The sequence below is a fragment of the Epinephelus lanceolatus genome, chromosome 23, assembly GCF_041903045.1.
Source record: "Epinephelus lanceolatus isolate andai-2023 chromosome 23, ASM4190304v1, whole genome shotgun sequence".
Taxonomy (NCBI): Eukaryota; Metazoa; Chordata; class Actinopteri; order Perciformes; family Serranidae; genus Epinephelus; species Epinephelus lanceolatus.
This window is the reverse complement of record NC_135756.1, coordinates 22,709,072-22,734,029: the sequence shown is the minus strand read 5'-3', so window position 1 is coordinate 22,734,029 and position 24,958 is coordinate 22,709,072. Positions and strand designations below refer to the sequence as shown.

The 24,958-nt window shown below is 40.4% G+C and overlaps 1 protein-coding gene across 4 annotated transcripts in view; it reads right to left on the bottom strand.

Annotated features, from left to right (window-relative positions):
• Window positions 1-24,958, bottom strand: part of celsr1a (cadherin EGF LAG seven-pass G-type receptor 1a) — a 122,884-nt gene that overhangs the window by 30,082 nt on the left and 67,844 nt on the right. For 3 of the 4 annotated variants that reach the window (XM_078165002.1, XM_078165001.1, XM_078165003.1), the window contains exons 7-10: window positions 16,982-17,062; window positions 4,858-5,015; window positions 2,744-2,907; window positions 1,410-1,535 (exon numbers count right to left, since the gene is read on the bottom strand). In XM_078165002.1, coding sequence (XP_078021128.1) covers window positions 1,410-1,535; window positions 2,744-2,907; window positions 4,858-5,015; window positions 16,982-17,062 — 529 coding nt within the window. The remainder of the gene's footprint in view (window positions 1-1,409; window positions 1,536-2,743; window positions 2,908-4,857; window positions 5,016-16,981; window positions 17,063-24,958) is intronic. The other variant, XM_078165004.1, reaches the window with a different exon arrangement.

Here is a 24,958-nt window from a genome sequence, read left to right as displayed (position 1 = left end):
TTTTTTTTTTTTTTTACAATTACATAGGAGCACATTGTGATCCTTTTGTCTGTGTGTCCAGAGTAGATATTGGCCTAAAAATAAAGCAAACATAAATTTCAATCCTGTTTTTTTTTTGTTTGATTCCCAGCGTGAATCAATTCATTTTCATTGTGAATTACGAAATGGTTGGCAGGCCATATTAACATATTAATTCGGGTATGTTGACTATAAACAAATCCTTAAATACTGCAACAGCTTGTTCGACACCACTTCAGAGATTTAAACCTGAGATTCACTTGTCACAACAAGCTACTGCCACCCATGTAGAAGCATGTGTGTATTTTCCAGTGTGCGTGTATTTAGTCTGACTGTGATCTGCTGTACATTAGCATGATAGAACTCATTCCTTGTCTTTTAAAAAATGGTGTGTACAATTGAAATGGGATCTGATAGAATTATAAGGGAGAAAATAACAGTCTGACCAGGTGGGTGACTTCCAGTGGAGTCTTTTCATGTCTGTCCAGTCGGGATGATTTTGGCAGCGCAAAACACATGATAACAAATCTCTTGTTTCTCATGTGGCAGCTAGGTGTGCGAAGCCTCAAACCAAATGTGTCAACAAGCAATGCAGCGGCCAACACCTCTTCCCAGCTTGCTGTGATCCCAGCCCAGTTCAGATACTGGATACATGGGCCTGGCACTGGCGAGGCGGCTACCTCATAGAGGATAGGGCAAGGAGAGGTATTCACATCTTCACACATTGTTTGGAAGCTTGCCCTGAAGGAGGAAATCAAAGTTCTCTCCTTACCGTAGAAGAACATGAGACAAGTTGTGGAGTAAATAACAACACTGTTGAAAAGCTGGGATGCTTCTATATTTCTTTGGCTAACAAAGAAACATAACATCAAATTTATATCCCCCCCTCTACATATATCTATCTGTATGTGCTGTATATAGGTTTGCGCCAGAGTAACATGAGGTGGCAACAGAGACACACAGCTGTGGGGTCAAAGTGTGTGTGTTTTGTTTCATCCTCTGTCTGGGTTTTGATAAGTGAGCCAGAGTTTGTTCTTATCCTCAAACTCCAGACCCCAGGCTATCTTTAGTGTCTGCACAATACTGAGCGGAGGCTTCACTGTGAATCTCCACAGTGGCTGCTGCATGAGTCAGACTGAGTCAGGGGAGGCGCTCCTTATCCCATTTGATCTCCCAAGCACACACTATTTCCTGGAAGTCCTCGAGAAACACACACGCTGTGCACTGATGTAGGACGTAACCACGCACATGTGCACGCTGAGAAGTTCACAGAGGAGCATGCAGACACGGGCACATTTGGCCTGTGTCTGCATGCATATTTAAATGCAAAAACACACTCATAAATACTGACACTTTCTGACCCCACCTTGAGAGATGATTCTGCTTCTCACCTTGTTCACAGTTCTTGCCTCCGTAACCGGTCGGGCAGTCGCAGCTGTAGGTGTTCCACTTGCTGACACACACTCCTCCGTTCTGACACACCTCATTTGTGCAAAAGTTTGTCTTTGCTGGACAACCTTGACATCAAACACATAAAAGAATGATTAATATCTGTTTGTACAATGTATGTGCCCAATTTTGAGCTGCAGAAACAAAAAAAAGTTCTAAATAAATCATTTTAAAACATGCTAACTTACAGTAAGCTCACTGCTCAGGGAAGAATAGAATAGAAACTATTTATTTAAAAGCAGCAAAACTGAAGCTTCTCAATTTTCTTTTAGAATACTTTTCTTTTTAAGCATTAAATAATGCTGTTTCATACAACAGCATATAAGGGCCATGGTAGGTAAAAAAATATATAAAATACTAAGCCAGGTTAGGGGTGTAAACTCAGAATTTCCAAGACTAAACTTGCAAATTTAAGAGACAAAACTCACACACTTACTGCCTGAAAGTCAGCTGACATAGTTTAAACAGTGACAAAGTCAATGTAGGGAGGAAGTCATGGTGGATGAATGAGTCAAGCACTTTCTCCCAACCCAGGAGAAAGTTTTTAAGTTGTCTAAAGCTGCTAAATGCACTCTGTTTGTATAAACTTAGCAGCTGAATAGTCTTAATAGTCGTCTTAACGTCATATTTTGACGTTGCTAGGTCTGCCAGGAAGGATGCCCAGCTGTTAACCAGGTGACGTCCAGGATGTTGGCACACTTTATTTTGGAACTATTTTTGAGCTATTATGTGATGTCTTCAATGGGCATTCAAACCACAGTCATTTACTGTCTCAGTGTTGGCAAGGAGTGAAGTAAAAGGATGTCATTCCTTTACAAAAAAATAAAAGAACAAAAAAATCCCCAATATTTTACAATTTTTTACTCATAATTTGTGAATTTAATCTCAGACAATTTTCAAGTCATTTTTACTAGTAAACTCGAGAGGTTTTTCTTATAAAATTACCATTTTCATCTGAGAAAAAACCCAAGGATTTATTTTTGTTTGTTTGTTTGTTTTCATAAATTTAAGACTCAGAAATTCTGAGTTTTTTTCTTGGAACATTACCCCCTCCCCCGGCTCTGTCTTTTTTTTTTCTTAACCTACGATGGCCCTAATATGTTGTCCTAGTTTCATGACCTCTGGTCCCTTAAAAATTCTTAAAAGTTAGGAGTTAACCTTTCCCTACAATTTAACCAGCTACAGTGTTGGTCCTGGAAACAAGTAATGTCTCTACCCCTGCGGTGTAACTCTACTGAGCAACTATGGCCTTGGTTTACCACACATCATGTCTGACCTGCTTCGGTGCCGTTGTTAGCGATGTAGCTGGCCATGTCGATGGGTCTGCTGTCGATGCTGAGGTTTCTCATGCAGCCCACAAAGTCTCTGTTCCTGACCGGGAAGTCCTCGGGTAGGTTGGGAACTCCGCCTAGCAGCAGCGGGCCTGTCAAATCCAGTGACCTGCAGATGGACCAGACAGAAAATACATCAGAGGAAAATCCAAAATGGAAAGAAAAATCAGTGTGTGTCAATGTAAAATACTTAGTCAGGTGGGGACACATACAAACACTAATTCAACTCTACAGAGACTCAACTGTTTGCGAATACATATTACAAAAAAATACTACGAACATTTATCATAAAATAGGTATATAATGCTCAGTACTGTTCATTTCTATTCATGTGTGACAAACAAATCGGAGACAGAAAGGGCAACTGAGGTAAAGCATCAGCCCTTAGCATGACTGACATTTCTTCAGTAAGTCTTCATGGTTTTAAGCTGTCACAAGGCCAAGTGCTACCATCACCATGACCAAGTCAGGTTCCACATACTGGGTCATGAAGGAAGCTGCTTACACCCCGAGCCTTTAAAATACTCAACATCAAACACCAAAAGACTTTAAGAGACTTAATGTAATGCAATGCTAAACTGTTGAAGGTAGTGATCATACAGCACAAACATTGTTTCATGGCCAACAGCATGTAAGACGTATTAAAGACGTCTTTAAGGAAATCAATCAAATAGGAATCTATTGTATCTTGTTTTAGAGCAACACTTCTGTATTTCTTCAAAATAACAATAAAAAAAATGTTTGTGTTAATACTACTGAGGCAATCTGATTTGTTTCTGACTGAGGTAGTTTTGATTCCATGCATCAAAAGATATTTTGCGACAGAGGAGGTTTTTGCATCGTTTGTGTAGGGACAAGCCTCTAAGCAAAAGCCAGAAATGAAATTACAGAATTAAATTTATGAAATAAATAGTTTGGCAACATGGATATTTATCAGAAGATACAGATCATAAATTGTGGGTTTGAGAAGTGAATCTGTACTTTGCTTGATTTCCAAGTGTGATACAGAGAGAGGTGTCTTGAGGACATTTGTGCAGAGACATAGAGTATGAAGCCTGTGCTGAGTTGTAACATGAATCGTAGAGCCTTGCAAAAAGTGTAAAAGTACATTAATACATGTGATGAGTCAAAGTGAATGGACTCTATTAAAAGTTCTTAAAAAGGCACAATCATAAAAGATGTTGTGGTCTTAAAAACAAACTCATTGTTTCTCCTTCAGAAGCAATTCTCAGGTTTACCCTCCATCAGAACAGTAGTGGTCAAAAACTTAACTTTTAGTTCATATATTTAAGTACTCTTTTAACCTACAATTGAAATGCCATCCAATTCTGTCGCTCATGAAGCTTGTGTAAATTGAAGTGTTGCTAATCATGGCTAAAGAAAGTTTAACATAAGGTTACTGCCCACAATGAAAGCCAAGTGCTTCCTATTCTGTGCCTCAATCACTCTCTGGATCATGTCAAGACATTATCCACAACAAATCTTAAGACGTTTGCTTGTTTGCACCACATTACACACCAGCATAATGTAATATTTGTGTATTCCAGTTAAAGTACCCTCCAAATGCCTCTGAGCCTCTGTGACCTGTGCAACAAGTTCCTGTAGGAATGTAACCTCGTTAACTGCTCTTTGAAGCTGGCTGTCTCTCTCCTGTCCCCACCCTCTGCAAACTAAATGTGTCTGAGCATGCTAGCTCCTCATAAGACTCATTAAAAAAAGTCTCACGCTTCGAAAATAAAAATTCATTAGTGTGTGCGGTAAACAGTGAGTCGGGTGAAGACTGTGTTGAGGTGAGCTTTTGGGTGTCTGAGGCTGTGTCTGACAGCAGAGAGGACACGACGATGAACACAGAGGTTTAAATACAAAAGGAGATAATGGTGGAATGAGAGTTGTGTAATCTGTTGTAATGAAGGTAATTTGGCAGCCCCCCCCAAGGTACAACATCTTTCCCATTAGTCTGACTGGTAGTGTGCGTGGGATAAACTGGAGATAATGAGTGTAAAGATTTGAAAACAAAGATAAGTTAGAGAGATAAAGAGATAGAAATGCCCTATCTTACTTCTTCTGTCCAGTCTGGGTGCCTTGGGCAGCGCAGGAGTAGTTGCCGATCTGCTTTCCGAAACGAATCGCCATGGAGATGTCACAGTCATCTACAGCAACCACAGCCACCTTTTCTCCTGAGGGCCCATGAGGGATGCCAAGACGCCCAATGTTTGGCTGAAAAATAAAACAAAACATTCATCAACATTTGCATGACAGGATCCAGGTATCTAATCCTCTTCACCACAGATTACACTTTTACTTTTGATGTTGTCAGGGAAAGATTATGGAGCACCTAAGGTCATGACAAAAAATAGAAATTCTGATTTGAATAAAAAAACAATATGTCAAGATACTGGGTCAACTATCACACCTAAAATAAGTGAAATAGGTGTGTGAAAAATAGCATGCAAACAAGAAGAGAAAAGGCAAAGAGAAACAGCTAGCTAAAAGCTTTCGATAACTGTTTGAAAAAGACAGTGAGAAGCTTAAAGTAATGGATAAATGATTTCAATGGATAGCTAAAAGCTACAGGTAATGGACAAATGGTTCCAATAGAAGACTAAAAGCTAAAGGTAATTGATAAATAGTTTAAATAGATAGCTAAAAACTAAAGGTAATGGATAAATGGTTTTAAAAGATAGCTAAAAGCTAAAGGTAATGGATAAATGGTTGCAATAGATAGCAATACGCTAAACATGATAGATAACTGGTTCTAATAGATAGTTAAAAGCTAAAGGTAATTGTTAACTAGTTTTAATAGATAGCTAAAAACTAAAGGTAATTGATAACTGGTTCTTAAAGATAGCTAAAAGCTAAAGGTAATGGATAAATGCTTCCGATAGATAGCTAAAGGCTAAAGTTAATGGATACATTTTTACAATTGATAGGTTAAAACTTAAGGTAATGGATAAATGGTTTCAACAGATACTAAAAGCTAAAGGTAATGGATAAATGCTTCTGATAGATAGCTAAAGGCTAAAGGTAATGGATACATTTTTACAATTGATAGGTCAAAGCTTAAGGTAATGGATAGACTAATGAAATAGCTTATATTAGTATTGAAAAAAGGTTCAAATAATTAGCAAGAAGTGATGAATAAATGGTTGAATAGTTAATAAATTATAGCATTACCACTTGAAATTTGCTAAAACTAATGCATAAATAGTTAAAATAGCTAAACATTATGGATAAATCATTGAAATAGTCAGTGAAAAGTAGGTCTTGTTGATACTGTTGAAATGGTTAGCATGAAGTAATGGATAAGTTGTTGAAATGGTTAGCTAAAAATAATGAATAACCAAATAAAATAGTTGACTACAAGTTAAGGCAAATATTTGAAATAGCAGACGCAATGGATAAATCATTGAAACAGAAAGCTTGGATGGATAAATGGTTAAAAAAAAAATCCAGCTTCTCCAAGGCAATAGTTAATGGAAACTTAAGCTAAAGGACTTAAACACTGGCACATTAAATGCATGAAAAAATATTTAATATTTTATCATATCATTATTAGTTACAAGAAAACTATCCAGTTTAAAATCAATACAAACAAAAATCTGTAACATGATTGGTGGCATCAATGAAGGGGTACTTGAGTTCATCTGACAGGGCTGTGGAGGTATGTCTGATGAAAAAACGGTTGGGAACACCGCCCTACACAACATGGAATCACATCTATGGACTTTTTATACCTACCCGGGCGCAAAAACGTATTCTACCATGTATTGTCATGGTAAATCACTACTGACTGAATTTTGTTAAAATTTGTAATGCCTGATTTCTTTCTTTCTTTCTTTTTATTGAATGTAAGAAACTTGGCTGAGCTCTGGTGCTCGATCAGTGCAGGTCAGAGCTACACAAACAATGTCTATCTGACTTTAGCCGCCTTGGAGTAGAAGACCACAGGCCTCTCTTGGCTTATGGCGACAAAAAGCCCATTGTGCATTAGCTTGCCCACCTAATGATTACAAAGTAGGCTAATTCCTCCATCAAGGCCTGTGGCCGACAAATGTTGATCTGAGAAAATGTGGATCAGCTTAGAAAATCAGGCCACCAAATCGCTTTAGTTTTTGTAATATCTAACCTGAGACCGAAGTTCAATGGAGCGTTTTACTTAACAATAGTGGCCTTGGAAGTGGAAGCAGAAGGAATTTGAGGCGCTCAACAAAAATGTTTCCATATATTAAATAACCCTTTTTTTTATTGCCAAAGATATGAGCCATAAAAAATAAATTCTCTTGTCTCATAAAGTTGATATGGCCAATCCTTTTCCAAGGTGTTACAGTAAAATAAAAGTGTTACCATTTCATTTTCTTGCTACAAGTGGCTTACAGTAGATCAAAACTGATTAGTAACCTCCCTATGCTATCTCTCCTGGGAGAACGGTAAAGTTGATGACTACAACAACACACAACAAAAGGACTACATATCCCAGATGTGATCTCAGTGCAGTGTTTGCATAAGGCACTCAGGCTGTTTAGAGGTTTGACAGTTTGAGCGATGACAAGAGACACTTTAAAACCACATCTACAGCTCAATGTGACAAAATGAAGGACAAAAAAAAATTCATCTTTCACATGAGTGTGAGAGAAACATTGACAAAAGAAACAAACAAAAAAATAAAGCCAGAAAAAAAGGGCGAGGTATGCATAGAATGAGAATGTGTGCGCATGTGTTAGTCTGCTTCATAAACTGGATTAGAGTAATAAGATACTGGTGGGGCAGAGGCTCTGCAGACAAAGGAAGAGGGAAAAAAAAAGAGAGCAGAAAATAGAAAAGAAAGAGCGATGGACAAAAATAGGGAAGTGGACTGACCAGAAATAAGAGCCTGAAAGAGAAAGACAAAAGAGAAACTGGCAGACGGGTATAAAAAAAACAAAAAAGAGCAACAGAGGGGTGCAGTGTCTTCTATTTTGGCTCAGGTGGGCTCCGGTCCGGGCATATTTTTCCAACCCACAGGGAGTTTATCACTGCCACTCCCTTCAACATGCCCTGTTTCCACTGATTCCACCAAAAACACTTTTGCACTTTCCATGAAGACAAACAGGAAGGGCAATACACTTCTGACGCCACTGCTGTTTTCTTTCTTTTTCACCTCTAATCTCATTTGGACTGTCATTTATTTTGCACTCACTCATCGGCACAATCATTTCACACGCATACACAAGCCGAGAAAAGAGTGAGTGAACTAGCTGTGGGAGCATTTGATCCCTTTCCCGTGGAAGTGTGACAATAGATAGCGCAACCCACAGAAGCTGTATCAGGCGTGGTGAAGGAGCAAGGCATCATGGGTAAAGTCTATCATGTCTCCTTTAAACTTCAACATATACATCAGCACACAAAATCATCAGTTTGTTGTTGATTTACATTATTTATTTGATTTTTTTTTTTACTTACATCTTCATACTCTTTTACTCTTTAATTACTGCATTCAAAATTAAACTGTAAAAAACTAGATTTAAATATACTGCACCAGGCTGTTGTGCATGTGTCTGTGTGTATCAGTAACCTGTAATCATTTTGTATGAGGGGTATGTATAGCAACCATTATAGCAGGAAACCACACCCCTATCACTGGCAACCGGCCAACCACCCCTCTGCTCTGTATCTACAGGTGCCTACTTGTGTTAACTCTTCCACCCTCATCTTCCTAACATCGTCATGCTGACTTAAGATATCAGGCATTGCAGCTGGCTTACGTGTGAACAAGTAGAGCCGTTCTTGTCTCCAACAGTGTCATAGCCTTGCTGAAAATTTTCATGATTTAATGTGCAATTATGTAACTTGGATTCTACTCCCTGAACTGACATGATAGCAGCCTGTGGTGATATGCTGCACTTCAGGAAATCTTTTATAACTGCACGTAGGTGAGGGAAATAAATAATAAATAATTTAGACTTGTCGCCATAAGTCTACGAAATGTCCCTGATAATTAGGGGTACATTTAATGTGTAACCCCGCTGTGAAATATGCATGAAGGTCCCCTGTGGGCAGCCTGTGATCAAGGGACTTGCTCCAGTTTATGTGTGAGAACAAAAAAAAAGATCTGGTTTTGTTCAGCCTGAAGCTGTAAAAAATGTTGGCACCATGCAGCCAGCAGCAGGCGAACAATGAGGACCCTAATGCAAATAACCAAAGTCTTCAAAGATGCTCAACAGTGGTAAAGAATAAAAGAACAGAAGGGGCAAAAGAGTAGAAAAAAACAGCAGTCTTCCTGTTTTGCAAGCCCAAATTCACAGAAGAGAACGGACGTCTAAATACACTGTAGTCGGTTAAAACTGCTTCTAAGAAGTACTGTAACCAATTCCTTGAAAAATCTGATCAACAGAAAAAAGTCCAGCTTCATTTCCTCATTTTTTATCTTTCCGGTCTATCTTTTTTGGCCGGAATTTTATTTAATGCTTCATAAATCTCACTTGTGGCCAGATTTGATAAAATGAACCTGTAAAATTGAGAAGAAATGTTTCATTCCTCCCATAGCAGCTGCCTTCAAGATGCCAGTGAACACTCAAGGGAAGCAAAAGTTAAAGGAATAGTGCAACATTTTGAGAGCTATGCTTCCCTTTCTTTTCTGAGACATGAGACTGATATTGATGAACGTATTTTCCAAAATGTTTAGCTACAAAAAAATCAGGCAAATGACTCAAATAGGGGAAACAGGGAAAGTGTGATAATTGTGTAAAGGCTTTGTAAGGGCAACAATCTGTAATTTGTTTGTTATAGAAAATCCTTCACTCAGCGACTTCTCTAACAGGAATCTGTAGTTAGGCTGATTATAATCTTATCATCTCCTTTGAGTTTAGCCAAGCGAAGACGGGATGAGATAAAGACACAGAGAGACAGGAAGCAAAACACAGGAGACAGAGATACCCAGATTTTCTACATAATGGACCCACAACCCCAAAATCCCAGAGTGCAGCTGTTACATGCGCTGATAACTCACAGACTGACGTGTGTACACACTGTGTAAGTGTTACATGCATTCAGGGTGTCTGTGTAATGTGTGTGTAATATGTAGGGGATAACGGAGCATTACTGCAGCTGTTGGTACATAACTGCTCCAGGCTCATACTTACACTTTCCAGCACAACTTTTACACACTCGTTCACAAGCTCCTACTGTACGGATGAATCACACCAATGCATGTTGTCAGTCACACCGTGTCAGTCACGCTTTTGGATACCATTTGCTTTACATGAAGCGTGACAATGCAACCAGACTAAACTACTAAATTTTTATTGAACTTTTGTCAAAGGGGCATTCCACAGATTCACAGATTTTACACATGATGATCAGTTTACTCTACCTTAATATACTTCTTGTGGACTGCCTAAACTATACAGAGGAGCAATACTACACCACTAGAGTGGCCCTTTAGTAGAGCTTTAATGGGTCAGTACACAATTATTGAGAATAGTTGATTGCTAAGGAATACCAGCACTTTGGGTTGGTGGTAGGGTCCAACCAAGCAGCAACCTCCTGGGCTACATATGAAGCCAATGCAGAAGTGTCAAACACTGCAGTTCCTCAAACGGCCACTTGAGGCTCACTCAAAAAGCGAGTTAATCCTCATAGACCCCCATGTTAACATATCCAACTTCACAGTATTGATAAACATGTTTACAGTCTGGTACAAAAAAAAGGGTTTTGGGCCCTATAGATAATTTCAACATTCATGACAACTGAGCGGGGGTGAATTTTTATCTAACTTTTTAAAAAAAATTATTAAGGGTTAAAGTTAATAATAATAATAATTAATAATTAAGGGCGTGCCCGCTGTGAGTTACAGGTGGATGCCATTTGTTGATCAGTCACTACCAAGGCATATGTAACTGTGGTATAACCCCAGATGCACATAGTATAGATGTAGCCGTAGCTGTCACTATTCTAGCATGTGCTTAGTTCATGAAAGTTAACTGTATTGTTTTGGTCACCAAAAAAAGTCTTGTTCAGAATTTGGTTGTACAAAAACAGTTGGATGATCAGTTTTCGGTAAGTAGGTTTTGTTTTAAGGGTTTAAAGCCTGTTTTTGGATAGTGAAACTTCATATAAGCATTAGCGTTATCACAGTTAATCATAGCTGTAAATGCGCTGTGCTATCCAAGCTAGCAGCTAGCTCCAGCTAACTTATCTCCACCCTCTTGTCCGTTTATGGTCACTTCTGGCTCCAAAATGGATGCCACATACACACAAATGCTATCTACTTGGCTAATTTAAAATACGATCTTTGCTTTGAGTCTTTATGATTTCCCTTATAAATAAATCTTTGCACTGGATGCCACATCCTACATTGAACTTTGAATGAGTGTATCAGTTAGCTGTGTGATCACGGCCGCTACAACTGTATATGGTTTCAGGCTTCTGTCTGACCCCTGGTTTTAAAGTGCACTTGGCCCTCGCTTTGAGGGGCCCCATGAGAGTCTCTCATTTACCCTCTGCCCGACTCTGAGCTGTTGAAGATTCCCTCTCTCTAAGGTGTCGTCTCCAGGGGCGATAGGCTTGCTGCCGCTATGGTAACGCACTTGATCCCCACAGTTAGCCACAAAGACGTGGAGGGCAGAGGACACGAGCGAACAGAGGGGCGCGCACACACACACACAGAAACTTCACTATATGCCAAAACACACCAAATATTGCCACACACACTTTCTCGCCACAACATCTTGTCTACACACAGACATAGTTCCACCCAAGCAAACACACACATACACACACCTCTCCCTCCCACCAACACACACACTAACACCTCTATTACCATCGACCTGCCTGTCAAACACAACATGATAACTCAACCAGCCCCGCGGCCGGGATAAAGAGACTTGCTCAAAGATTGAGTTACATGCAAAACACAGTTAGACAGCTTAGTCAGAAAACACTGTAAAACACTGTCAAAACGAGGGACTAATGACAGGAAATGTGTGTGTGCTTGTGTGTGTGGGAGTGTGTGCGTTCGTAGAGGGTGGGATAAAGGGGAATGCTCAGCGGTGATTATGTGTTTGTGCGTGTGTTAGGGGACTATGGGAAGGATGTCTGCAGAATGTGTTTAAGTGCGTGTTGAGTGAGCAAGAGGCGAGCTTGTATGTGTGTGAGTGTGTGAGGCAGGAAGTTGCGAGCAGAGCTGCAGACAGCCTCTCAGTTCATTTTGATAATAAAGGAAAAAGGCCGCGCAGTCTTTTATTTGATTTGGGCTCGCCTGAGGAAACGCCATTGTTTCTCCGACTCCTGGATGAAAATTACACTTGATGGATATTTGAAAATGTGATCTACTGTTGCTTTAAGGTGTATGTGTATGTGTGTCTGTGTGTGTGTGTGAGAGAGTGTATAAACATGATTTTTGGCCCATCATGCACAGCCTAGTGTGTCCCACCTTCCCTCTGGCAGCAGCAAACTCTGTCATGTCCACATTACCTCACCTGCCCTCTGGCTATGTAAACCTAGAAGTGTGAATTATTCTAACACACACACACACCGTTCCCAGAGGCTTTACACTAGGCTACGATGTCCCGTGTTCAAGACTATATGTTACTGCCATCTTCATCGTCTCATCACACTTCTGTCCATCAGTGTAACAGATGGGCAGCGGCCATTGTTGCCTTGTAGCTTTTCAAGCAGCAAAACAAATGTGCGGACAACACAGCGACTGAGGTAAAGGTAACTGTATCCTGTATCCTGAGAAAATTCCTTTTACAACTCGACGAACATGGCCACCTGTCTGTACACTGACATCAATGGGATTACCTTCTGATTGAATGTTTTTCAACAGCTTGTTAAAGCATATTTTACAGGCAGGTTTTGTCCCTTTGACTTATTTTGCATGATTAATCTTCAGCTTTTTTTCTTCCCTCTTTTGGATCAAGTACTTTGGATACGTTTAAGAGGGATCTGTTTTGTTGCAGTTTTGCATTTTAAATCTGCAAGTTTTCCTTGTAATTAAACAGGAATGCTATTTTGCTACCACTTTTCAGGTTCGTTTACCAGGGTCTGAAATGAACACCCACTAAGCACCAAATGTGGGCAGATTTTGCGTTTAACGAGAGAATCTCAGGAGGCTTATCTGCCAAAGTGGTGGGTAAATGTTTGCTCCAAAAGAGTCATGTAATATCAACTAGCTGAGAGTCTACTGCATTTTGGTGTCATTATCGGCACGCTCCTCTAACTTTCACAATAAAAGCCCTACACATCTAGATCTAATTTATTGTTTAGGAGAAAAAAAAAGTAATGATAACTATTGCTTTAAGGATATCACTATCACTACTCTAAAATCTTGTCTGGAACAAGATATTTTCCCACCATTTTGAATTTTTTTATAATGGTACAATAGGGACCATAAAATTGTATTGCATGATATGAGCGTTGACTGTTTAATATTGGTGCAATATTATTGGTGATTTATCGATACATATCAATATTTTTTTTTTAAATGGTTTGAATTCTCATTTTCCACATTATTGATAAACTAGTTGCAGCTGTGCCTTCTTGCTCTCTTTTATTGCTTATGTTTACTATAGTTATTCTGCTGTTCTCTGCTACTAACAAAGAAAACAAAAGTCGTTCTTGTCATGCTAGAGCCTTGTTATATTCATCTTTTGATAAAAAATGTAATTTGTATGTGTTCAATGTCAATTTTTGGCCACAGTATTGAAAATGGTTGTGAATATCACCATTTTTCTGTGGAAAAACTGTATCATGACAACACTACAGCATAGCAGGGTCAAAAACTCAAAATTCACAGTCCCCTCAGACAAGAGAGTGGTATGAATCTTCTCATCTCAGTCTTGGCAAGAAATGAAATAAGCATTGTTTCCAAAAAATGTCAAATTATATGAAAATATAGCAAGCAATGACAGGCAGTTATTTAAAAATGAGTATGAATTATGGATCTGGGAGTACAATAACTAAATTCCTGTCTGTTGCAGTGAAATATTCCTGGGAATGCAGCTGCTGTACAGTGACTATCAAACCATTATCTAAACAGCTTGGCAGACAGCACAGCATAAAGCAATCAAAGATCACTGGGAGTGATGCTAATGTTTAGCAGTAAAAGCAGCAGCACAATAAAACTGAACTTGATAGGAATCATATAAGAGATAAGAGATTTTAGTGGAAAGAGATAAGAAGAGGAGACAGAGAGTCGCACGAGGAGGAGGAGGAGGAGGAGGAGGAGGAGGAAGATGCATTAGAGTACAGAGTGGTTATAAACTATATGGATCTGTTTTCCCTCTCGACTTCATCTCTACACTTCCTCAGCATTTTTATCTTTTCTCTTCCCTCCAAATTCCACTGTCTGTCTCCCTCAACGTTAATAAGAGGTTTAGGTCATGCTAGGTGAGGTGTGCGAAATTTCCTCCTTTCAGTGACACATACACTCCCTCACATCACAGGAGAGCGAGGAAGGAATGTAAAAAGGTGAAGAGAAATAAATAAGACATGAGAGAGAGAGATGTAGCAGGTTAGGCAGTCATGTATGAAGGCAGTCTGCAATGACAGATTTATCAGATTTATCTTCATTCCTCAGTGACACAATTCTGTACACATCTGCTGTTCCTGCTGACTGCTAAGTCACTCACCCTTACACACACACACACACACACACACATAAATGTCCACATATAAAGGTTCAACTGATGTAGGTGTTTTAAAGAAGTCATAACATCTGCGTCAAGACCCTCCATCTTTCTTTATGGCTTCACATGTCTTCTGGCGTCAGAAGCTGAGCCATTTTCTATCTGCATCTGAAAGTTGGCTAGCTCGACTGTAGTTAGACTGAAATGGACACCACCATCCCTGGGTGCTAGGTGCTGTTAGCTTACTTGGTGTAGCTTAACAAGTTAGCTTAGCAAGTAGAAAAAAACACATTACTCTACTGTTTGGAAACAAGTCAAAAAACACCCATGATGAACGAAGCTGGACCAGTATCCAAGGTAACTAGCACCCAGCAACTTGAGGACGGTTACTTTCACCTGGTAAAGTATTCCTATGACTTTTCCTGGCAAGACACCCCCTGTGTAGTATTAACGTGCTAGGATTGGCCTCCTTGGTTGCACGAGGCATTGTAAAATGTAAAAATTTTGAGGCTTGACCAGAACTGGAGAGGCAGTCATAGCAGGTGAGAGGAGAGTCAGGGCCAGCAGAGCATGTTGGAGACTCCACATCCAGGGGTGTGTGGACATTAGTGGAAAGCTAAAAGTGGACACTCGACCATGGGCATGGATCCCGCAGAGCTTCCACCATCCCTCTGATTCTCAAACATGATCTGTGGGCCCTAGCTTGATTCTCAGCTGCTTGGCTCTAACCCACCAGCAAGCCCCACTGTCCAGGGTCTGCTACACCACCAGAGAACCAAAGGGAGGGCGGGAGTTCGGCAGGGTCCGTGCCCATGGCTGAAGGTTGACTTTTTCTAGCGCCCTCATATCCATAGATGTAGCGATGTGGGCTTTGACTTTTTTGGGGGGAATTCACGACCCTGCTCTCCAAGTGTTTCTTCGCTATAATTGGACAAATGACTTTGACAAATGACTGAGGCTTGCTATGCAAAGCAGTGGGATCAATGATAACAAATGCACCATATGTAGGCTGAGTCTTAAGCAATGGCCTGGTTTCAATTCCGTCCAACTGCCCTTTGCTGCATCATATCCCCTCTCTCTATCCCCTTTCTTGTCAATTTTCGGATGTTCTCTCTAATAAAGGCAAAATAAGCCAAAAAGAAAGAAAAACAAACTACAGAATTAAGGACAGTTAAGGTAGTTAGCCTTGAGATATACCATAGGTTGGCTCGGCTTCTGAAGCCAGAAAATATGACTTAATGACAACCGACGCTGTGTCAGCCTTAAATATATAAAGGTGGAGGGTATGAGCACAGAGCTGGTTTTAAGAAATGAGTGCTTAAGTGAATATGCGAGGGGACGAATCTCATAATAAGACGCCTCACTCATATTATTCAGAGAACCGGAGTCACACTAATAACTACAATAGATTTATTCATTGCTTGATGCAAAATAACTTGTAACAAACATTTATATTTACTTTATCTGACTAAATTGTTAAGAGATTATTTTAACTGTCTCACATGCGTAATTGCACACATACACACACACGCCCAAATAAACTGTAGAAGAAGGAGGCAACACCAACAGCCTGAAGTGCAGGTGCTTCAAACTGGGTGTAGCCACTTACTCTATTCAACTAATATCTCACTATAATTTCATTAATTCTCCAATTAATACCAACCCATTAGACACATTAGGGATCTTAGTGTGACACAAGAGAAGATTAAGGATATGATACAGTTAAATCCCTAAACTAAGTCTAAACAGAAGCGTGTGAGCCCAAGACATTTGCTGTCCGTGCTCATTACAAGAGCCATCTCCCATGATTTTTGAGTGTGGTTAATCCTCCTTGACAGAATCGGTGCTTCAGCCTGCCACGCCGCTGCCAAGGAAAACACAATCTCTGCTAGCTGGGTGTCTACCTACCTGTCTGCCTGCCTGCCTGCCTGCCAAGGCTCAGACATGTTTAGTTCACCTGAACAAACCTCAATGGAGGAAGTAGATGAGAGCTGACAGATGAGCAAGAAGACTGTTACTGTGTCACTTCTGCCGCTCTATTTTTAGATATGAGGAGATTCTCCAGTAGATGGAGAAACAGAGAAAGGCAGGGAGACCACAAAACTGTCCCAAAACTGTCCTCACCTGCTCAGTGAATACAGACCCTCAAGAGAAACATTTCATGAAAAAGAAGAATGTGAATGTAACAACATGCAACATACGGCTGACTAGCAGTAGCGCTATGTTTTGGTGATGATGTTTTGTTCATAAATTCACAAGAAGACAAAAACAGGAGTGACAGAAGAAAGCCAAGTCACACTGAAACTACCAACTACAAAGTCTACACACCGCCTATGGCCAAACCAAAACCAGAAGACCACAGCAAAATCTAAGACAGCCTTGTCTATACTGCAGGTCAGACCATAGCAAGACTGTATTAGCGCTAACACCCGTGTGTTAGAGGCCATGTTACCTCTGAGGTAAGCATGTACAGCAGAGTTAGTCCAGTAGACTGTACTAGAAGCAGAGCAGGGACTACATGAGACCCCAGGGGGGAAACAAGCACCAGTGGGGACTAGGCTAGAGGTCAGAGGTTACCTCCTTCTGATTGAGCTCCAGCCAGGCAGTATAGAGCGGGAGCCGCAGTACCCCACTGGAGTCCACCAGACTCCCCCCGTCCTGGGAGAGAGACACCGTGAGAGAAAGACACCGCGTTAGACCTGCAGCCCACAACCAAGCCACGACACTATGTGTGTATGTGTGTGTGTGTGTGTGTGTGTGTGCTTTGTGTTTGAATATGCATGTTTGGAGGTTTTTGCATTCAGGTGCGTTTCTCCAATGTTAACAACATCAAAGTACAGAACAGCACTAGCAATACTAAAGGGTAGGTTTGGGATTGGACACTATTTTCCCATGTATTTGTGTCTACGTGACTAAAGGGAACAACGACTTTTGAAACTGATTGAGTATTGAGCTAAAGTGCTGTAGCCAGCAGCAGTGAAACAGGCTGCAATGTCACCACTCGGGGCATGTTCACCCGGTCAATTAACGTCTACTAGAAGTGCTTGTTTTTGCCACTGACAGGCTCAGATTATTATTCTAAGTGTCTTCTAAAGGCTCTGACACACCAAGCTGTTGGTTGGACGTTGGTCAATGCTGGGCAGTCAGGGAGCATTATGTCACCCTAGTCTTTGCAGTATGTGTCCTGCATCATTGGCCCTTGTCGGTCCTGTTGGCTTTTTTTCAGCCAATTAAACATGTTAAAATTGACGTCGAAGACAGCAGAGCCTGTCAGTAAGTAAAATCACTCTTAGAAAGAAAGAAAAATGGAAGTGAGGAAAGTAAACAAAGGGCTTAAGTAAAGAGGGAGTGAGATCGAAACAAACTTGTTATATGAGGTCAGATTATTTTTTTAGCCACTGTGCTCTTTAGCAGAAATGTTTCATTGTGGTTTGTGTTGTAGTTTGTTGGCGAACAGTAGATATCCTTTGTTCTTTCAATATCGGGTTGTGTTGTTGATGTGCCAGCTGGTAGCATCTTAAATCCGTCCTGTTGGCCTTCGGCTTTTCCTTTTTAAATACCAAATACAGACTACTGCCACCTGCTGCTATGGAGAGTTATGTCCTCTCAAGCAGGCGCAGAATGTACATGCTGGTTGGCCTTTGGCTGAGGCTTTGTTGTGTGTTCAGATGCAACTTTTTTTGGTAGGAGGTGACGTGAAGCAACGCAACAGTCAGCTTTTGTCACAGCTAGTTTTTAGGTATCATTTGGTGTGTCTGGGCCTTTATGAAAACCTTCCTTACAGTGAGTGATATCCTTTTTGTTTAACTAGAAACAGCCTCAAAATCGCCATCACCAATTCTACCACACTCCATTTAAATAAACAGTAATTTTAGCGTGTACAGCGCCAGCATATTTTTACATCTAAGTGGTCGAATTAAGGGTTTATTTCACTGAAACCAGAGCTGATGATTGTCGGAACAGTGAAAAGACGAACCAAGGTGGTTTTTGTGAGTGTTTTTTGTTTGTTTGTTTCTGTCAACTTTGAATAAAGTGTGTTTTACGATAATAAAACCACTGTTTATTTAAATGGAGTCAGGTGGGTTTGACAATGATTTCAAGACTGTTTCTGATTGAACAAAAAGGTCTTCCGTTATAGGGATCTTTTCTACAATGTTGTCAGACGGCTTAGAATAACAATCTGAGCCTCTCAGTGGCAAAAACAAGCACTTTTAATGGACGTAAATTGACAGAACATGCACCGAATTGTTACATTGCAGTCTGCTTGACCGCTTCAGGCTGCAGCCCTCTTTATCAGTGCTGGACCAATTTCAAATATTGTCGCTCCTATTAGACACAAAAACATGGCAAATAGAGTGCAAGATTAAAAAAAAAGTACCGGACTTACCCTTTGAGACAGATATTGCTGTGTCCATGTAGTGTATGTGTGTGTATGTAGGCATACGTGCTGAAGTGTCTGTGGTTGGATATGTTACCAGCCAATTTGCCCACAATACCGACATCCAAAGTAAAACATAATTCCTTCCTGCCCACTTCAAAAACACCTCTCCCACCACCTCACACAATAGGCCACAACTCATGCACTGCTGCCGTCGGACAAAGATGTCTCTGGCAGCTTTACATCACGCTGTGAAATACTAAGCTATGCGAAGAGCAGGTGAAATTTACAGCAGGAAAAACGCAGGGAACAAGCATGTGAAAGCCCCAAAACCAGCTTACACATGTCAGCATAGGTAGGTACACCACAGTGACACAAAACATGGGTTTGGAAGCATGTTTACATGCAGTAGTACTAGATTACTGTGTGTTGGAGTAATGAGTGTTTAAAAGTACTAAAAAACATGCCTCCCGTGATAGAGAGTGTATCTACTTTGTTTAAACAGTCAGAGCAACAGTATGATGCATTATAATTAGTAAAAGAACAGTTACTGGTACTCAAATACAGTGTGTGTGTGTGTGTTTGTGTGTGATGATAACCTTAACTGTTTGAGGTCTGGGGAAACCTGCGTCAAGAAGAACAAAGAATAACATGGCCTCTTCCTCTTAAACACCCACCCTGCTGGGGAGTGTGGCATCTGGGGCTTCACCTCAAAAAATACCTACTTAACCTTTTTAAAAGAAAAATATTCAGCAGAGTGAACACACAAACATGCACACGTGTCTGTGCAGAAACACATGATGTCGCAGTGCCTCTTCATAACACACACATCCCTATGCGCATCTGACGAGGTGTGTGAGAGTGTGTGTGTCGCCATGACACATGCATATACCTAATAAGGCATGCGTCTGTCCCTCTAAGTCTTTAGGGCCACCAAGGAAAAACATGTGGCCTCGACTATGAGCAATAAAACTACAACACAAAGAGATGATGACAACTCCAAAACCACTTACAGGCAGTGGATTTATTTCAAGAGCAACTGTGTGCATGTGTAGAGGACTGTGTGTGTGTGTGTGTGTGTTTGAGTGCAGCTTGTCCTGGAAACCTAATAAACCCTGAAACAACAACAAAGAGACAGAAAGAGAAACCAAAGAGGACAGTGACAGCTATTAATTTCACAGAACAGATTGAGATAACTGTTCAGGGCAACTCCCCTGATGAATACCAGTAAGAAAAACTACATTTGTAAAATATTGTTGCGCTAGGTAAAAGCATTTCAGTATATCTGAGCATATTTAAGTTAACACAGCATGTTTCTAAATACAGCTGAGTGGGTGAGTTACATCGAGTGTCTCAGCCCAGCGGCGGTGGAATGCAAAAATACACACACAGTATATTTAAAACGTACTTCAAGCTATGCTGTGAAGTAATTTGCACTTATGTACTGATGATTAAAGTCCTGCCATGTAAACAGTGCAGAGTGAGAGCCAGGGAGGAATGGCAGAAGCAGGAAAGAGTGAACTTTTGGTACTCGCTGGTGATAAGAGCCAGCTAAGCCTGTCTGGGAATGCTGTCTACACACCCTAGCTAGTAAATATTGTAGCCCATATTAGAAAGAGTAACACTATTAACCTGTCTAACATCAGGACTGCGTAAAGCAGCATAACTAGAACACTGCAAACACACAGGCATGTCGTGTCTGCAGTCGTGCTCTGCTTCGCTGAATTTGGCACCATGTGGATGCATCACTTGGAGCTTAATTATAGTTTATTCTTTGCTGTGGTTAACAGTGAACTGGTGCTTCGCTAATAAGCATTTTTTCATAATTTATTATTGTTTAAAGATAGCTGGTGAAACATGAGCACAAGTATGACTGATATGCCTGCAAGTTCCTTCTTGTTTATCATCTTCATGCTTCCCGTGTGAAATCATACAAACCAATAATATCTAGCACACTCTGCCTGGAACTGCTTGCTTATATAGTCACATTTTCTGTCACCACTGTGAACCAAATTAAAAGGGTCTGTGTTATGGATTAGTACTTACGGAGATCATTAAATCACCACAAATTTAAAGAAGTCTGACATGAAACAGCCACTCTATAATAACTGTGTTTAAATTTGGATTACAGTGTGGGCCAAATGCTGCAAATTATGTTTGTGATATGACAAAGTTTTATTTAAATTTTGAGCTTTCAGTTGCATCTTGCAATCTTTAGCAGTGGAGTTCAGGTTTTTTGTCAGGCTATTATTTCTAAAGTCAAGAATAAATGCTTATGTTTATCTAGACTAATATCATGGTGAGATTATGGCTGTGGTCAGGAGATGATTTGAGGGCAGGGGAGGGGGGATGTTAGCAAAATGACCAAATTGCACCATCCCCCTTGTTAATCTGCAACCCTCTCCATATACTGAGTCTGGACCCAAACAACATCCTTTCTTGATCAGAAGCTGTAACTGATAAATTAGTGAGAATTGTTAAATTTTGATGGAGCGCTTTTATTCTTACTAGTTCAGCGTTTCTAACACTGGTTTAGCGGATTCATTAAATCATCTCACATGATGCTACTTAATATTTGTAGGGCAGCTGTGGCGCAGGGGGTAGAGTGGGTCGTCCACTAATTGGTGTGAGTGCGTTTAATGTTTAAAACTGAGTAGCAGGAGGTACCTTTTATTGTAGCATCGGCCACCAGTGTATGAATGTGTGGGTGAACGTGATGAGTGGTGTGAAAGCTCTTTGAGTGGTCAAGTGCAAGTCCATTTACTCAGCTAATCAAATTTGTGCAGTCCAACAAGCATTGCAAGTGAGATACACACACAGACACAGGAGACACAAGATGAGAGACAGCAGTCGGAGGAATAAGAAAAACGTAATGTCACATGGCGTGTTCTAAAGAGAGAAAAGTACACAGCGAAAACAAAGCTTCTAATCAAGAATAGAAAGACTGTTACATGTTCATTCTTCAAAACCAGTATGTCTGATCAATGGTTCCAGGACCTTGACGATTATTAAATGCGGCATTGTGGAGCACCACTACAAGACAAAGCAAGGGCATCTTTTGTGCAAACATGCTCACGCATATCTGAACTGAGAGCATGGAAAGTATTTTATATCAATCAATTATCACATCATACAAGGTGCAACACCAGTGAAAAAGCACTGAATCACTGAATGATGATGCAATGTAGACATTAGATGGGGGAGTAGGGGGTGGGGATGTGTCCGCCCCCTTGTTAAAAATGACTAATCCCCTACTGGCTGTGGTCATGGTAAAAATCAATGGACCTAAAATAAATCAAGCATCCCTTGTCTTTTTGGCATCTTTTGTATCCTGATGTAATCTATGCAGGTGGCCAGGCAGATATAATCATGATACAGCTGACATCCGGCCCCAGTGTCCAGCTCAATAACATCATTTCCTGCGACAAGAGACATCACATCCTGTAGCCAGCACACATCAAAACCCAAGACAAAACCTCCTGCTGCTCCAAGAATACCCAACTACGCGCTTTATCTGTGTTTGTGTGTGTGTCTTTCCTGTTTAGGTTTGCCTCGCTGACACATTCGACTGTCCTTGAGACCCCTACACCATGGAATTTCAAAAATGTCTTTATCCTTCCACTTCTATTGTGGAACATTTCTAATAGCAGTACGCACATATGGACACATTGAAAAACACACAGACACACACACACACACACACACACACACACACACACTCAGAGTAGCTCTGTATTTGTCTGCCCCCCACGGGTGCAAACACACGCACAGACAGATTTCCAACCGACCTAGATCATTGCAACAATAGCAAGTCCACGTCTGTTGTCATGCCAACCCTCCCCCCGACCTTTCACCTCTGTTTTTCAGCACAGGCACCCTGGTTCTTCTGAGGAGAGCAGCAGCGGCTTTAAAAGGGGGCACCCGTACAACTCTGCACAACTTCAACCGCCTCATCATCTGACCTAATAAATCACCGTCTTTGCGTGCGTGTATTGTGTGAGTGTGCCGTTGGGACCGTTAAAAAGCTACTGGGGGCTCATGTGGGATGAACAACCCTGGATTGGGTTGCAGCAGCTATTTGTGAATCTACAGTATTATTAGGTAGTCCCTCCGAGGTTCTTGGTAACTACTAGCTAGTTTTAAACTAGAGATTCAGGTTGCAACAAATGTCTTTGGTTAATTGGTTGAATTGTAAATATCTGTGGTGCTGTTCAATCAAAAACAATCCCAAAAATAAATTCACAAGCATCATAAGTTGTAACATAACTGTCAAAGAAAAAGAGCTCAACCATATATTATCACCTTGTTATATTCATATATACATACATGGAGAAATAGTAAATTTCATTTCATGCTAACTGACACTGTTACGTAATTTAAGCTAACGTTATGGACATAATGGCGTGAAATGTGTGGTGTTATTTTTATGAAATACATTTCAATATCTTACTGGTTTACATAATATGTCAGGTCACAGATGGACCATATTCCATGTCACCTTGTTTACTCTTCAGTCTAAATTGGTCTTAATTTAGTAAGCTAACATTAGTTTTGTCTGTTAGCTAGTTCAGTTAGCTACTGTACGCAACATTAACATCTGGCAAATATTTACTGAGTGTCAATATCCACTAACAACAAATCTTTATGTAAGTATGTAATTTGTGTTGTGGCACAACTTGTTTTAATTTACAGATGCATTATTCTCCAATTAGTAAAAACCTGCATTATACGTTTAAGTTTAACTTGGGCTAACATAAGAGGCAAAATATTTTGTTGTCTGAGGTACGTTGTGTTATTTTCTGTGAAATACAATTTAAAATTAAGTTTTCATCTTCAATTAAGAGCATTTTGATTAAGCAATTAACCTTTACTCTTCAACCTAAATTGGTCATAACTTCTTTTAGCAAACTAATATTAGCTTAACCACGAAGCAGAGTTAATGCTAGCTATGCAACTGTTAGACCTGACAGTTACGGTGTTTAATATTAAAGGGACAGTTCACCCCCAAATCAAAAATACATATTTTTCCTTTTACCTGTAGCGCTATTTAGTATTCTAGCTTGTTCTAGTGTGACTTGACGAGTGTTGGAGATATCGTCCATAGAGATGTCTGCCTTTTCTCCAATATAATGGAACTAGATGGCACTACACACAGTTCCTTCTAGATAAAGTGATATAGTTGGCAGGTGTAGTTCAGTAGAAAAAATAGTTCGTACATGAAACTGCTCACAAGATGGTCTGTGGATTATCTTGAGTAGCTGGGTCATGATTTCTGGAGAGACATTGCTGTAGAAATTTTCAGATACTTTTTGGCATTTGGAGCACCACAAGCCGAGTGCCATCTAGTTCCATTATATCAGAGAAAAGGTAGACATCTCTACAGATGATACCTCCAACACAAAGCAACTCAAAAATATGCCTCGGGAAACTGGCATACCACAAATCTACGACGAACATGGCAACCTAAAAACTGTAAGCAACAGCTGTCTTACAAAGTATTCTGTATGTCTAGCTATTATGGCTAAGGTTACTGAGATCTGCATGCTAACTTATGTCCTCATCTCTCATTACTACCCCCTCAGCCCCCTACCCTCCTCAAAGCTTTGATTAATAGTGGATATTGTTCACTGAAGCTTTGATGCTCAAAAACTGGTGTTCAGGACAGCCCTACAATATATCAATCACCAGTCGCCATCTTGACCAAAATCTCTTTATAGCTAAAACCCCTGTAAGCTCCATGCAAGATAACAGATGGACTGAGAGGTGTCATGTGTTTGCATGACATGAATCTGGAATACCTCACTGTTTGAGAATTAGGCTCTGATCTTCTGTCTAGTCTCTATCTGTGCTATGCTAGCAATGCTACCTACACACAAATGTGTGTGTGAGCGCTCCTGCATGCACGGCAGACACATGTGTACCTTCATTCACGTCCATACATTCACATGTCAACACATCTGATCTATTGTGAGAACATTACTGCTTTCTGCCATATACATTTCCACTAAGCCCTTCAGCAACTGATGTGGGATTAAATTACCATCAGTCAGTCCGACTTCTGATCATTCAACGCATGAAGAAAAGCTGACCCTGTGTCAGCGCTACAGTCGGCCTCGGGCTAATTTAACGGAATGTGTCACCGGCTTTGCAAATCAGTGGTGTGCATTAAGACTGAC